Source organism: Limanda limanda, chromosome 12 (assembly GCF_963576545.1).
Source record: "Limanda limanda chromosome 12, fLimLim1.1, whole genome shotgun sequence".
Taxonomy (NCBI): domain Eukaryota; kingdom Metazoa; phylum Chordata; class Actinopteri; order Pleuronectiformes; family Pleuronectidae; genus Limanda; species Limanda limanda.
This window is the reverse complement of record NC_083647.1, coordinates 4,112,501-4,129,200: the sequence shown is the minus strand read 5'-3', so window position 1 is coordinate 4,129,200 and position 16,700 is coordinate 4,112,501. Positions and strand designations below refer to the sequence as shown.

Sequence of the window (16,700 nt, the reverse complement as noted above, 5' to 3'; positions counted from 1 at the left end):
GCCTGCTGGGGCCGGAGACATCTGGCCAACCAGTCATAACACTGTGGAGCCTGCCATTGTTATGTGCTCAAAAAACGACACTGGAAAGAAAAGGGCAGGAAGGAAGGACTTGCAACTGCTGCTAAACATGATTTCCGTCTTTGGTTTGTGCTGCAAACAGGATACAGTAGCTTGACTGCTAGTCTCAGACCCACATGACTTGTTTTTTTGGCTACGAAAGGTTAACCACATATTAGTGTAATTTTACCCCCAAACTTGCAGGGACCCTCTGGATATCAGCTAATTCTTTCATCATTTCAACAATTATGTTGTGGATTTTTCTACTCCAGCTCACCAACAGCGTGAGAGGTTCATCTGGAGCGGACCATGAGACTCTGTGCAGGTCTAACACCTGCTTCACCATACATATGGACGAGGTGAGCTTTGCGATGGCCCAAGAGAACTGTGTGAACAACGGAGGTAATCTGATGACGATCAGAGACACAGAAGAAGAGAATGTGCTGCGTTCGCTTCTCTCACAGATCAAAGGACAACGTCAGGACAAGGTGCTGCAATTTTGGATTGGATTAAAACTGAAAAGAGGGAAGTGTGTGTTGGCTGACAAGACTCTCAGAGGCTTCATGTGGGCATCTGGCGAGGACGATTCCCAGTACTCCAACTGGGGAGAAGAACCTGTCTCCACCTGCACAGAGAGATGTGTGAGGGTTAGTTACACGCTGGGTCAGAATCAACTGAAGTGGACAGCTGGAGCTTGCAAAAGCCTGACTTTCTATGCATGTAAGTTTTATTTTAAGGGAATGTGCAAACCTTTGACTCTGATGGGGTCTGGGGAACTAAACTACACAGTGCCCTTCTCAGAAAGGCCAGAAAGAAGTGACCTGAAATCATTTCCACACGGAACTTATGCTTCTATTATCTGCAGTGACCAACAGCTTCACTACTCTGTGTGTAAGGGGTCTCGCTGGACAGACCCTGGTCCATTTTGCAAAACAGGAGAGCAGCATTGCGCAATCAATAATGGGGGATGCAAAGATTCATGCCATCAGGATGGAGGGGAAGTCAAATGTTTTTGCAAAGAAGGTTACGACCTAGATGAGGATGGACTCTCTTGCAGGATAAAAGACCTGTGCAGGGTCGCTACATGTGAGCATCAGTGTGTGATGGAGGAGACTGGATATTCCTGCAAATGTCCACATGGTTTCAAACTGGATGAAAACCAGCGCAACTGCTTTGACATTGATGAGTGTCAGTCCCAAGCCTGTGGCGACAATTTGTGTGTAAATACACTGGGAAGCTACACGTGTGAGTGTAAAGACGGCTATGAAAAGGTTGATGGTGAATGCATTGATGTGGATGAGTGCATACAGTCAAGATGTGAGCACGGCTGCTTGAACAATATTGGATCCTTTTCCTGTTACTGCAATCAAGGTTTTACTTTATCCCAGGATGGCCACTCTTGTGTAGACATAAATGAATGTAACAGTAGTCCCTGCCACTACATGTGCATCAACACTGCAGGCAGCTTCTCCTGCTCGTGCCCAGGGGGCTTCCATCTGGAGACTGATGGATCGGCCTGCGCTCCGGATGGGTCCGAAACATCAGCTGCTCCACCAGATGACCCAGCTGATGAGGAAACACATGAGAACTTCACTCGGTCCTTGACGAGAACCACAGTGGAGCTCCAGCACCAGTCCCCTCATACTGACTCACCACTTCCAGACCTGGTGAACGTTACACACAGCGGTCAGCAGAGCAACGTGTCCCTGCCGGCAAGCTGGGTCAAGACCGTCAACTCAAGGCTCATAGTCTGTGTCCTCGGCTCAGTCATCCCTCTGCTCGTGATCGTCACAGTGATATTAGCTATTGCAATTTTTCGATGCAGTCGCTCCAAAAAAGAAGCCAAGAACAAAACAACAACAGACGGTTACTGTTGGGTGTCATCGGGTCTAGATCCACGTCTAGAGAAACTATACGAGTCCATCTCCACTGATGACCTATGACCTAATGGAGGAGACTGTGTGCATAATGTTTATTTATCTAATTTATGTCTTTGCACTTTCTGTAAGTTAGGCGGTGTATTGTTTTGTATTGATTACATATCAAATCACAAATCAAAGTAAAAGACAGAAAGACAGACTATAGAGGGGAAACAAGTTGGGTAAAAAAAAAGTATAAAAAACACGACACAAAGTGTAAATACATGCATGTTTTGCTATAAAGGGTATGTGAGGGGCTCTGTGTTACTAGACTGACTGTATGTAGAGAACTGATGGATTGGTTTGGCTGTTTGCTGTTTGTTTACTGACATGGTGAAATGTACATATGGGTCAGAGGACTTCATTTAATGCCAAGATCATTGTGCTTCTTTTGAAATATGTCTCATCATCAGCAGCCATATTTCCTGCTATTTACCCTGGTCCCCTCCAAGCCTGCTAACAGAAGCAATATTCAGAGGATCCCCCTGTCATTGTTATATCATCATATGATTGGCTATTCTCACTAAAGCATTAAAATGTAAGCGTTACATTAACGCTGTCGCTGGTTGAAGTGATATAATCCTTAGTAGTTCAATCTATAATTAATCGTTTCTAGATGTAATGTTCCCATTCACATCTGAAATGTTGTTAAGAATAAAGTGACAAAATGATGAAGTAATGTGACTTTAATACTGCACTTAGGTAAATACACATTTACATTTATACAAAAATGGGGCATTTTTACACAAAAGCAATCAAATACATTTTCAATGCAGAGAGGAGGTTGCACAGGTGATTGTGTTGCTGTAAAATAAATATGATGTAATGATAATTACACGCTGACTATTCAACCTGTGTATGTTGTTTAAACTGAAGTCATGCTATACGATGAAAAAAAAATCGAAAAATGTGTTGTGGAATAGGAATCTGTATCTATTATTACATTTCTGTGACCACCCCCTCCACTGAACCCAGCAGTCCAACTCTATCTCAGTTCCTTCCTGTCTTTAACCCTGAGGGGTGTTGCTTCCGGAGTTACTGGGCACAGAATCTACGTCAATGCTTTTAGTCTGGCGACGTTATAAGATGATCTACTGCGCGACATGATGGACTTCTTCAAACTGCCAATGATTATGATTATATTAATGTCAGTTATTTTATTAGTGTCTTTAAAGGCAGGGTGTGGCATGAAGCAGGCAGGCAGCTGTAGGCCCATTTGTACTGGTGGGGACTGTATTACTGTTAACCAGGACAGAGTGAACTTCAGAACAGCTGAGACATCATGTCGAGATAGGAGCGGAGAACTACTGACACTTGATCCTGAGACAGATGGGAACATCCTCCACACTTTGAGTCAGGAGTTGTCTGGAAACTACTGGATCGGACTGCGTTTACCGGCTGGCGCATGTAGCAACCTCTCATCTCCACTCAGAGGCTATGAGTGGATCTCTGGTAGCACACATAAGAGCTTCATCCCATCCTCCGACACCTGGAAACACAGCACTGAAGTCTGCTCTCCGCACTGTGTGTCACTTTCAAACGATCAAAAGTGGACAGAGAGACTGTGCTCAGAGGAAACTGATGGATATCTGTGCAGAACACGGCACAAAGACGCGTGCAGGGCACAGGAATTATCAGATCCACCTTTTTTCCGAAGCTCTGAAGGCTGTTCAACAGGCCCTTGTGAGCAGACATGCAAGGACGTAAAAGGAGGTTTTATATGCTCTTGCTTCACAGGATACATCCCAGACAGCAAAGACCCCAGGCAGTGCAAAGTGCACTGTGGCCAGAGGAAATGTCCATGTGTAGGAAGTGTGAGCCAGTGCTTCTGTCCTGATGGCTACATCCAGAACTTGAGCTTCTGTGAGGACATCGATGAATGTGAGGAGAGGCCTTGTGAACACGAGTGTAAAAACACTTTTGGAGATTTTGAGTGCTCCTGCAGAGGAATACTTGTACTTGAAGACGGATACAGATGCGTCCAAGCAAAAGATAGAAAGAGTTTTTTCACCACGACTCCTGTTAGCGTGCGTGCTACCAAACCCGCTGTTGATAATACCCTGAAGACGTCTTCTGCACCTGCTGGAGGGTTTCTCTGGGTATGGGTTTTTGCTGCTGCGGCTGTTGTGGTGTTAATCTGTGTGGTGAGGTTTTATGTTGTGAGGCGTCAGAAGCGCAGAGAACAAAACTCCACACAACAGTCTCCTGCTTCTGTGGATGATAATGAGTGTTAACGGTGAGTTCACCAGAGTTAATATTCATGGTTTGATTTGTCAACTGTTAAGCCTCAATTTTCTGAATAGTGCAATGTGAGAAATTTACGTGAGAAAATATGCTAACATGGATACAGTTTACAATAACGGGAAAGAATATTTTGAAAATCAATTATTATTATATCAAAACTGTCGGATAATTTGCAGTAGTTAAGATAAAATACACTGTGTTATGAAATGGTGATCAAATCTGATAAACTGGAAATCATCAAGTGGTAGTTCCTTAAAATGACCCTGAAATGAATGTACCATGTTTCTTTTGGCATTTAAATAGAGTAATCATTTGTATATGTGCATATCCATTCAACTTAATCTAAGATGTGAGTATTGACATAAATGTTCTTTAACCCTAATCTTAAATGGAACACAGAGGAGGTGACTGTACACGTGGTCATTCATGAGACATGTTAAAGAATTCAAATCTGAATGAACGAATCAATGCTCCATTTCCTTCATCATGCATGCTCTTAGAGCGCCATCTACCGTTTTGCTCAACAAATTGCAGTAACAGTTATCAGTTTTAGTTTGAAAGAAACTTAGCTTGATGTTATTGTTTAGCTACCTGCTGAATGAACAGTACTTACTTCATGTTTTGTAAACAACCAGTTTTATGAAGAAAAGTGGACAAGTTGTAGACAAAACAAATTAATATATATATGTGTGTGTATAAAAACAATTTCCCATTGACCCTCATGAGGGCAGTAGTGTACACTTCCCAAGCTCTGTTCCTCCACCAGAGGTCTGGGAGTTTGAGGGTTTGCCCCGGTGTCTGGGCTGTTTGTAGGACTGTGCTCCTCTAGACAGAGACTTCAGATGCAGTTTCAGGAATTAGGGCTGTCACCTTTTCTAAAAATCTACACAGTATATATAACAGACATTCCTTGCATAGAAAACTGTGTCGATACTTTTTATCAGACGCTTTAAACATGCCATCGTCAGCGTGTAGTCTGACATGCTGAACTGGTTCACAGTCTGTCTGGATTAATCAAGCAACAACACATCAACAGACAATAACATCCAGTATTACTTCATGGTACATGTGTGACTTGTAGTTTTATGCTGAGACCACTAGATGTTACCAGAGAGATGTGCATGAATTTTACTGATAGTACCTGAACTCAGGATTGACCTCGTCCTGCCTTTGTTCATACACACAACACACACACACACACACACACACACACACACACACACACACACACACACACACACACACACACACACACACACACACACACACACACACACACACACACACACAAACACACACACACACACACACACACGTGGGTGTGTGCAAGACATGCAAGGACAAGTGAGTTGAGTGTTGATAAAACTGGGTGGTTCAAAACTAACCTGGCTGGCACCGGTTCTGGTTGAGGCACTCTTACCTCACCTGTGCCAGTAAACAAGGATGGCCCTCTGTGAACTGTATCAGCCAATCACAACTGGAGGAGTTCACTTCATGGGAGGAAACAGAGACACAGTGTTTTTTGCCAGATGTTTGGGGACAGCCTCTCAGAGTTTTCTTTCATGTTGCTCATACTTCATTTCAAGTAGGCTATTTAACCAATCTTATATGTATTGATTCAAATGTGTGGACAATTGTCTATGATATATATGCAATCTGTCATGTATTATTCAGACTCAGGGTCCCTATGTAATCCAACATAATTTCATGGAATAAAAAACATAAATACACAAAAAATGTTGTTGTAGTTTTTTTGAGTTTTCGAAATAACAATATATACACTGCGAATTAAGGAAAATAGAATAAATAGAGCAGTTATTGCTACTGCATGAAATTGCAAATAAATTATTATATTGGTTAAGCTGAACTTTTACACTCATCATTTATTTCATGCAGCTGTGGGACCAGCTTCATGATGAAATGATACAAGATGTTTGAACTGGTCATAGTCTGAGCGTTTAAGTCATTGAGTAAAGTCTTAAAGTCAACTGCTCTCTCTAAGGTCATTCATAAAGAGTCACATTGAGCAGTATATATGTATGACCCCATACATGTAACTTCTTCTAACGCCAACCATTACCTTATATACAATACTGTGTAACTGTATTATCTAAGAAGGCTAATTCAGGTAAGAAAGACAATTTCCGTAGTCAACGCTTTTTATGTAAAAGATGAACTTGTGGGCTGCATCTCTACTTTAATCCAATAGGAAGTATAGGCCTCAGACCAAATCATAGCAGCACGACTAGACTGTGCCATTCCTCAGGCTCCTTCAAATGCGACCTTACATCTGTGAGAAATGAAGGCTCCAGCATTTGAGTATCAGGCCTCCAATCAAACAAATAGAAAAAAAATAGTACAAATGTTTAAAAACTAAGGGACATTGAACTGTGTCCAACTTCAGCTCTGTTGCTAGGCAACAGCAATAAGGGTGAGATGAGCTGGGAAAGCCACTGTAGACCAGAATATCTTATTTCTGGTCGGCCTTTAAGGTCTCCCCTTCCCACGAAGAAGATGGTCTTTATGACCTGCGTAGACCTGCAGCCCCTGATTGAGACCCTGCTCTGTGGTATTGGGTCCAAAACATTTTAAATGCATGGGCTATTGTGAATGGACTTGGTCTCTTATTTTATCATATGCACCAATAAAATCAGCAATAAAGGGAAAATATGATTCCAAAATTCCTACCTGTATTTAATTAAGTGCATCTAAATCCAAAATTAAATTCAAGCAATATTAAAATACAGGAAATATTTAATGTTGATGTGCCAGGTTGAGCTGAGGAGTGATTTGATTTGAACATCATGCTTGGTTGTTCCAACATCGTAACTATTCTCATTTAGTTAGTGAAGTAAAATATTCATCCAAACAGCAATCGCATGATTTCAACTATCAAAAACTATTTACTGTTTCTTTTATCCAACACTAAATTATTTTTTTATTCTGAAAAAAAAAAAAAAAAGCAGGTTCCACTTCCTGTACGTAAACATTAACTCGGAGGTGGTCTCTCTCATCCAATCAGAAAGTAGGCGTCAGTCCCCTCTCTGTCTCATTGGGTCAAAGTTTCTCCGCCTATAAATAATAACAAGCTGGACGTGGACCCGCATGTGGACAGATAGACCCGCAGCCCTCTCACTGAAACACGCGGAGCACTCACAGCGGCAGTATCATGTCGGTCGACAGCGTGTTCAGGACCCGCTCCCTCGGGGTGGCCGCCGAGGGTCTCCCTGACCAGTACGCCGATGGCAAAGCGGCCAAAGTGTGGCAGCTGTACATCGGGGACACGCAGAGCCGGACGCAGGAGTACAAGAGCTGGGTGGTGTCTCTGCTGAGGGAGCAGGGGGTGCGGAAGGTGCTGGATGTCGCCTGCGGAACCGGGTAACATGAGGCCGACTCAGCACTTTCACACTGGCACGCTTCACCGGGGGTTTAGCCGGTGTGGCGGTGAACGTCCCACCAAACCCCATTCAATGTTGCATCATTTTGAAGTATAGTCGTGTATGACAACAAATTTAACACACTTGGTTGAATGTAACGTGGATTGCCTGCATCTCTAGCTTCCAATGAGCCATTCGGCTATGAAATAAAAGGCCAACTCTGTTTTCATTCCATAAGTTTCTAAAACCACCAGGTTTATGTCAGGGTGTGATGCGACAATGTATTTATAAAGGAGATTTGGCAAGATGTAAATATTGTCACGTGTCAAATATGAAAATATAACTGCAATATTTCATTTATTTCCACGTGCAAGTTGTGATAATTCAACATTTGAAAGATATGATAACAATTGAACGATAACAAATGAATAAAGACTAAAATAAAAATATATTAATATTAATGCATATTTCCCTATGCAAAATCCATCTGGATGGATTTTAACGTTTCCTTTTTTATATGTAATATCTTAGGTTTTGTAAATTATGCATCCTCTAAGGCTAATAGTTTGGTTTGACTTTGTGGAATTCCAGCCGACTGACCCTGTTTTACCCTGGAATGAAATCCGGATTAGGTCAGAGAATAATAAAAGTGCAGAGTTGCACAAGCCACTATACCAGTTACTGCCTAAAGCAGCAATCTGGTGGCTGGGATCACAACTTTACTGAGTTCATACAATTTTCTCATATGTGATAATGTAGAAGACTCATGTGCAGCTTTTCAGCCACCAGTTACCCACATTTGACATATGTTCTGCCCCACATAGGGCCACTGAGAGAGTACTGAGGGTTGGGGGGTGTACTGTTTACTCATCAAAAAAGGAAGCGCACTGTCTCTTGCGGAGGAGCAGCTGTAGGGTTCAGTGGTTGTGCAGCTGGTGCCGGCTTGTTGCAGTGGGTTTTGACTGGTTCCCTGCAGCGTGTTTACTTCCACTGATAGTGTATCAGGGATCTGGGACAGCAACAAGGCCATTGGCTGAACTCAAGACAACAACACATCATACTTTAGCCCACCTGCCAAGCCCCCCTTACCCCTGCTATACTCAACTGGCCTTATCTTAGAAATGTTGTGCAGGAGATGCAACACTATCACCTTTAAGATGAGGGTCGACCTTTCCTCTTTCAACACCGCAGTCATATACATTTCAAAACAAACACTGTGAAGCTTCATATCTCACAGAACACAGGTGGTGTGGGGAAAATAAGCACACTAACTTTGACCCTGTTCCATAGTAGCATTGCGTGACCATCTTGGGTGATGTAAACACGATCATAGTGGAATGAGGTTACAAACGGCACTGCTATTTTTGGCCAAGTGTCCGTCTTATGCCAGGCTTTCGAGGTCTGTCATCACAAATAGCCGCAACTTATGGAATAGAAGAAGAGCCTGCAGAGTGTGAGATGCAAGTTATTCCCTGAATGTCATGACTTGTATAAGTCAAACCATAGAGGACTTTTTGTTTTGCCTTCAGATATTAGCTGCACAGTTGCACGTGAATCAGAGAGCTCTTTAACAAGCTGTGCCATGACCTCAAGCATGAGGTTTAACTTAACTTGGACCCTGCCTCCATGTGATTCTGTTGTTTGAATCTGTAGTTTTGGACTATTGTGTAACACAACTCACAAATAGTTACTGTTTGGAAAGCACCTCCAGACTGATGATGAAAGGTAAATGACTAAATTCTTCGGGCTCCATGTTTAAATATCGTTTGGCGTCACTAGCCAATGAGAAAATTATGTTTGTTAGAATAAGTCACCTCAGGTATACTTGTTTTAACATGGTGGTGCAGTGGCAAGCCCTGTCACCTCTCCCTCTACCCCACCTCTCGCCAAATGGCAGCTGGGATTGCCCCACCTTTACCCTGAGAGGATTAATTGTATAGATCAGGGGTCTTCAACGTTTTTCAGGTCAAGGACCCCAAACTGGTGGAGAGATGGAGCAGGGACCCCCTACTATATATATTGGATACAATTGTGTTTTATATTAAACTGGGCCTAGTGCCATGTATAAACATAGCTACCCTGTTATTGTGCATTCAATACTAAGCTATTCAAATATTACACAGGTTCATATATTCATGTTTTTAATTTAAACATGTGCAAGGTACAGGGTGGCCATGCCACTGCCATTTATAAACATACTTCTTGCATACAACACTGAGCTATTAAATTAATTCACAGATTCATTTTTTTATTTTAAACATGCATGTAGAAGAGACAGTGAATCCTCAAGCTATCTGTGGATGTCACACATACTCCCACATTAGTGAGATGTCATACCTTGATGGGTAGCACACAACTTATCTAACTTTGGACGTATGGAGTTTGTCAGGCAGAGGGTCAAATCAGCCTCACAATATGTTGGATGCATGTTAATGTGTATTTAAAGACATTTAAATTTGTGGAAAAAAAATTGTTTCTAAAATAAATAAAAAATTATAGGGATCCCCTAGGGGCCCTAGGGGTCCGCGTGCGGACCCCCTTTTGAAGACCTCTTGTATAGATCATCAGGCCCCTTATAGGGGAGAAAATGTTCCAAGGACCCAATCATATTTCTAGTGCTGATAAAATGTATGCTTACTGCCATTTGTGCTACTAGATGCTGCAAGAATTCATTGTATTCTAAAACCTTTCAAACTAAATGCTTCAGCTTGACTGGATTTTTACTTTTGAATTCCTTAAAATCATCATCTGGGTGCTTTGTAATCTCACTTTACCTTGGCTGGCTTCATGGATTCATTAGCTAGTACTTGGACAGTCTTCCGTAGCTGCTTTCAATAAAACAAAAGCCGAGATAACTGTCATCAAATTTTTCCCGGTTTACCTGGTTGTGGCTTTGCATCACTTGATGATGTGACTGATTAACATCAATCTGACATGGTTGCTAGGCAGCAGGCTACCAAGCTTGAACGCAGCAGGAGGGGCACACAAGTGCTGCCTGAGGGAAATTTAGGTGATGTGTCACAATCATATGTGGGCGGTAATAATATGCTCATTTTATTGGTACAGTGGTACTTATCTGTATGTGCTCTCTTTTAATGATGCGGCTTAATTTTCAATTGATAACAATTATTACAAGAACCTCCAAGCTATGGGCCCTGGTCCCCTGGGGGTCTTGGATGAGAAACTCTGTTATAGATAAATGATGGATGGAGGTACGCCGGTAGTGAACACAGCCTTTCCCACAGGTAGAGAATGTAACTTATGACTGATGTGCATCTAGAGAGGGAAAGTTCAGGTTATAGTTTCGAAGCTAACTCGACTGCAATCCTCTCAACGTTGAAGCTGACTTGTTTGCACATTAAGGACAGGAAAGATCTCTTAATGTTATAGAAAATGTAAAAGGTGATTTGTGCGTCAGTTCGTTAATCCAGAACCGCACCAAATTTGACTTTGTTCTTCCTGAACACGCATCTATCCGCTAACTATCAGACAGACAAACTTAAAAAAACTACTTACTTACTTTTCTTGGTGGAGATATTCACTTCTACCCCTGTTGCAAGATTCAATCCTATCAGGCAAATCAGGTTTCTCCTGAAACAAAAAAAAAATGTAGATAGAGTCAACGTCAATAAAGATTTCACAAGTGCTTCTTTCTCTGAGCTTGTGAGGTTATGCTGTTCTTTTTGAAATTCAGCACTTGTGTTTACAGAGATTTGTTTTTTTTGCAGAGTGGACTCCATCATGCTGGTGGAGGAGGGCTTCAATATGGTGAGTGTGGATGCCAGTGACAAAATGCTGAAGTACGCGCTGAAAACAAGATGGGAAAGAAGAAAAGAACAAGCTTTTGATGATTGGGGTAAGAAATGTTTTATTTTGTCAAGATGGAATTTAGACTTTTGAATATTCAAAACATTTGAATTTGAGCATATTTTCCTTTGGTGTCCTTCTCTCTAGTTATTGAAGAGGCCAACTGGCTGTCGTTATCAGAAGATATTCAGAAGCCAGGGGATGGTTTTGACGCTGTCATCTGCCTGGGCAACTCATTTGCCCATCTACCAGACTTTAAAGGTACACTCACCTTCTTCCATTCTGTTTTGAATTAGGTCTGCAAAATACAGACGTAATCTTTTCATCACAAGTTTAACGTTTTGTGATTCAAAATTCACTGATAAATAGAGGTGTCGGATAATGTGAAAGATTAAAGTGTGCTGCACTTTTGACCACACCCATCGGTGTTGTGACAGTGTACTGACACACTCCAGAGTACACTTGTACATTAACACAGCAGGGTGAGAAGTTGTGGGCAGCAAAGTTCCACTTCCAGTTAAAACTCTTATTCCAAGTATGTCATTTGAAGATTGTTCTCTTAATTTGTACTTGATCATATTATGGATTTTGTATTGTTCTCAGGGGACCAGAGTGACCATCAGCTGGCCCTTCAGAACATCGCCAGTATGGTCAGACCAGGTGGGATCCTCATCATTGACCACCGTAACTACGACTACATCCTAGAGACTGGGAGGGCGCCAAAAGGCAAAAACATTTACTACAAGGTACTATAACATGACTCAAACGTGAAAGTAAGAAACTATTCAAAGACTAAAACTGCCTGAAGAGAACATGGATATCTAAAATTTTTTCATTTCTCTGCAAGGACGAGTTTGACAGACTCTAGTGTTTATGAATGGTTTACTGACACCATCACTAGCAGCAGCTGGTTTTAAGACCTTTAAGCTTCACCCAGAGCCTCCCGGATATTGAGAGATTTTCAATGAAACTGGCACTGATGAAAGGAGGAAATGTGCATGAGATGCCAAACCAGAGAAAACCAACACAGATAAAGTTTGAACAGGCAAACTCACCATAGAAAGACCTCGGCCGAATGGGGATTTGAGCCATTTTGGAGAAAAAATACATGCATCAACCGACAACATTAGAACTACTGTTTTTTGTTTTTTATTATAATTGCATTTATTTATTTTTGACATGGTGTGTATGTTTATGTTGTGGTGTATAGGCATATCAGATTCTAACTGTGATACATATATCAGGGGTCCCACTGTTAAATTTTTTTTGTATACTGTTCTGTCATCCTGAACTTTTTGATTTGTATACCTTTACATAAATAACCAGTTCTCGAGGATATATGAACTCCAAAGAGACGTGACAGCAGGTGCTGATGGCAATGAGCCATTTTCAATCAGCCTTATTTTCCTCATAACAAGAACCATATTCTTAAATCCAGCCAAAGCAAGGACTATCCAGCTGGAATGCCTGGATATAAACACTAAATCAACAGTCGCGTGTTAAGAGTCAAATCCATTTCTGATTCCTCATAATCCCAGTGTCTGCTCTCATGGTCCAACTCAACAATCCACAACAATGAGAGCAGCTTCCTGGTGTTTTTGAGTCGCTTCTAATTAACTGCTCACATTTGGACATCACTGAAGAGTTATTTACCAGCGTGCTGTGTAATCACGTGTGTTGTGTTGCAGAGTGATCTAACTCAGGACATCTCCACCTCAGTGCTGTGGGTCGACAGTAAGCCTCATATGATCACTCTGGATTACACCATCCAAGTGCCCAAGGCAACCGAACAGAATCTCCCAGAAGTCAGGTATGGCTGTTCGCTTTGCACAGATGTTTGAACATTAACATATAATTGAAAAATATTGGATTTAAATGTCAAGGGTTAAAATCCATTTTCTTGATTAACCAATTAAACATTTGGTCCAAAAATAGCTATAACATGTCCATCACAATTACTTAAATTCAAGGAGATGTCATCAAATTGTTACTTTAGTATAAGTCAAATACTGTCCATACAGATCACTATCGCATGAGACACAGGGAATGACTCAGTTATCAATTATTTATGTTGTGTCTGATCAATAGATCTTATCAGAGCGCTAACTGCATGTACATGTACTATTTGTCCTGAAGGTTTGATGAGAAGATCAAACTTTGGTCTCTCGTCTGTTTGCTGAATGTGAAGCAACAGCCAGATTTGAAAAAGTTAACACAAGTACACATTAGATGACGTTACAAGCACTTTGGCAGAAGATTTTAACATGTTCAGTAGACGACACAAACCCTGACTCGCTACATGTCTGCAATACTTTAAGACTGTGAGACAAACTCGTGACAGAGTACCCTCGTGATAACCCTGTATGAAATCAGAGAGAGGGAGAAAGATTCATGACCCTGTAGTGACTGTCACATAAAGCATCTATGACAGATATTGTGTTTTCAAATTGCACCAACTCATAGATATCAGTCCTCTTAATATGTCGTCAGTTTTCATTTTTTTTTTTTTTCTATCAAGCATATTTTCCTGGGAAATCTATGAAAATGTCAAAAGACAAAAAAATCCCTGATCTTGATACGCACCAAAAGTTATTGGGTTATTTCGTGGCCAGTTTCAAGATAAGTGGATAAGTAGTTTTTGAATGAAAGTATTTTTGAAAAGGCAGCAATGAAATGTCTCGGAGCATATTCTTTATGTGACAGTGTGTATTGTTTTGTTTCACCCGGATGACCCTCTTATGTTTTTGTGTGAAATCCCACACTGTCGAGGTGGAGGGACTCCTTTCCCAGACATGGTGGACACAGTGGGAAGAACATTTGTTGAATGGTTGAAGGAATAGTGACTTATGTGTGCTCTGTTTGTCCTGACCAGTAAATTCCGTCTGTCCTACTACCCTCACCGTCTGGAGAACTTCAAAGGGCTGCTGAACAAGGCCTTCAACGGCAAAATGGAGCACAGCGTCTATGGAGACTTCAAGACATACGTCCCCGGCCAGACCCAGGCTCCCTGCTACTTCATCCATGTCTGTAAAAAGTCCGCCTGAGAGCCCTGCCAGCCAAACACACACAACACGCACACACACATGCACTCACGCACACCAACACGCATGCACACTGGTAGAAAATACTAAAGCTTTCTGCCTTCTTTAAGTCCCAACATGCATTTACAGTAAAAATTTAAAGTTTAAAACAGATGTCATCATCTTATAGCCCTAAAAATTAAACGGTTCTGTTTTGTCAGAATTAAGGTGACCATGTAAACGGCGTCATTGAAGAGAACATAGAGACTGAACATTTTCCTGTAAGACTGTGCATTATTATTGGATAAATAATATGATTGGCCTTTTAAGCAAATGTATCGGTACATTTAATGACCTTGAAAATTGTTTATCGTATTTTGTTTATCGTGCAGCCACTAAAAGTTTCCTTTTTCTCTAATTATTTTAAAATTATGAATCTAAACTGTAAGAGCGGCAGAGCCTCTTTTCGCTACAAGGAGAAGCTGGTTGTTTTCACCTCAATATGTTCTCACAGCACAAGCTGGAACATCCTGGAACTGTCTAAATCAGGTCAAACCTACTACCTGAAAAATTGATTCAAAATGTATCGGACCACTGTTTTTGTCCAGATGTGCTATTTTCCCAAAATGCAGTGCTGTGTCTGCTGTGGCATTTCCCCCATTTCCCCTTCCGCTTCTCGCCCTTAACAACTTTGATATTGACAATGAACATAATTTCTAAATGTTGCTGTACAATAGTGATATTCCTCTTGATGGAATACTTGATTTTTGTTGCAAATAATGTTGAAAGTTCTAAGAATTACCGTATACTTAGTCATTTGTATCCTGTGAGTTCATCACAAGCGTCTTAAAAACACAGGTGAAGCTCTTATTGTCCAGTTGATTTCATTCTGTGTTAATTTTTTCAGGGAATAATCACCGATGTCAGGGTACAGCCAATGAGGCCTGTGACTAACATTAGTGTTAGATGCCTTTCAGACGTGGTATTAACATCCGTCCTGAGAGCTGCAATCACAAGTGGTCAGTGCTAAGTTCAGGGCTTAACACACCCAAATGTGTCCTGAGATCTGATCACTCTTACCACATTCAGAGGTTGTTTGTGACGCGTGTGGACCCTATGAGTGTGTGTCCTCTTTGACCGCTGTCCACTTGTGAGCAGATCTCTCACGATGAAAGTTATACCTGGTCTCAAAAGGGCCTTCGTTTAACCAGCTCAAACGGAATGGAGAGTGGTTGTCAGTCAGGCAGTCAGTCAATTCCTCCTTCCTGAAGTCGTATATCTCTTCACTCAACCCTGACCGGCTCCAGAGCTATTTGACCTCTGACCTCTTTCATGAAAAATACTTAAATTAAGATAATCATTTCAGTCTTTGTTTCACCGATATCTATATTTTCTTCAGGTTTTTTTTTCTTATTTTGTGGTACGGTTAACTAATTTCTGGTTGTTACTTGCAATAGACCAGCAGTGAGTCTCTTATGTTTGAGTTAAAAAAGAAATCTGAAGTCCTGCTGAGGATTCAATCCAAAACCACTATCTGATTCATTTCAGGAAAAATCAGCTGGGTTTAGTTAACTGGTTAAACTCGCAGAATATTGCATGACTTTACTAAATCCAACAACCCCCTTAAAAAATATTTTATCAACCAAAGATATTAAACTTTTTTTTTTGTTGCTCTATCTTGTAATTTTTGTGTTATAGACCTATTTTGCAGGGTCTCAAATAATTGAGTTTACCCAAATAATGAAGGGGAACGTGATGACTGAATAATTTATTTAGGTTAAAATGTGTTTTACTTTGAAACTAAATAAGAGTTTTTTTGATTAGAAGTAGTCGAATATTATCACTGCCTTTGACTTTGCTGTGTGAGAGTTTGTGATTGAGTTGAGATTAACAGCATCAGATTGGCTGAATGTTTGAGTAGCTTCACGTAGAAATAAAACCATTTCAGAACATTCTTACTGTTAATTATGATAAGATATTAATGTAAAAATTTTATACAGTTTATTGCTGATACAATTATTGGAATTCTTTTGCATGACATTAAAGTTTTAAATAAGTAAACTTGTTTTCATGTGTCTTTGTATTTGAAATGTAGAAGCCTAGACTGAATTATTAATCCGTAGTACAGAGTCAGTGAAATCAGTTTTATATAATCAAAGTAGCAAAGACCAGATCAGTCGAGTTTGAACTGGAATGTTTGTTGTTTGTTCAGTTAGTCACTCTTCAGGACAGACAGGCTACAACCAGTGATAAATAAACACATGTCGCAAGTGTGT

At 40.9% G+C, this 16,700-nt stretch overlaps 3 protein-coding genes across 3 annotated transcripts; all 3 read left to right on the top strand.

The window, feature by feature from the left end:
- The first annotated feature begins 207 nt into the window (after positions 1-207).
- LOC133015821 (complement component C1q receptor) lies at positions 208-2,790 on the top strand. Its single transcript, XM_061083094.1, has one exon. The coding sequence runs from the start codon at positions 306-308 to the stop codon at positions 1,998-2,000; it is 1,695 nt and encodes a 564-aa protein (XP_060939077.1). The 5' UTR covers positions 208-305; the 3' UTR covers positions 2,001-2,790.
- A 209-nt stretch (positions 2,791-2,999) lies between these two features.
- LOC133015656 (complement component C1q receptor-like) lies at positions 3,000-5,415 on the top strand. Its single transcript, XM_061082901.1, has one exon. It carries the CDS (start codon positions 3,080-3,082, stop codon positions 4,208-4,210), a length of 1,131 nt encoding a protein of 376 aa, XP_060938884.1. The 5' UTR covers positions 3,000-3,079; the 3' UTR covers positions 4,211-5,415.
- A 1,904-nt stretch (positions 5,416-7,319) lies between these two features.
- Positions 7,320-16,485, top strand: gnmt (glycine N-methyltransferase). Its single transcript, XM_061083336.1, has 6 exons — positions 7,320-7,598; positions 11,326-11,453; positions 11,552-11,665; positions 12,008-12,150; positions 13,093-13,214; positions 14,277-16,485. The coding sequence occupies exons 1-6, from the start codon at positions 7,390-7,392 to the stop codon at positions 14,446-14,448; spliced, it is 888 nt and encodes a 295-aa protein (XP_060939319.1). The 5' UTR covers positions 7,320-7,389; the 3' UTR covers positions 14,449-16,485.
- Positions 16,486-16,700: the final 215 nt, after the last annotated feature.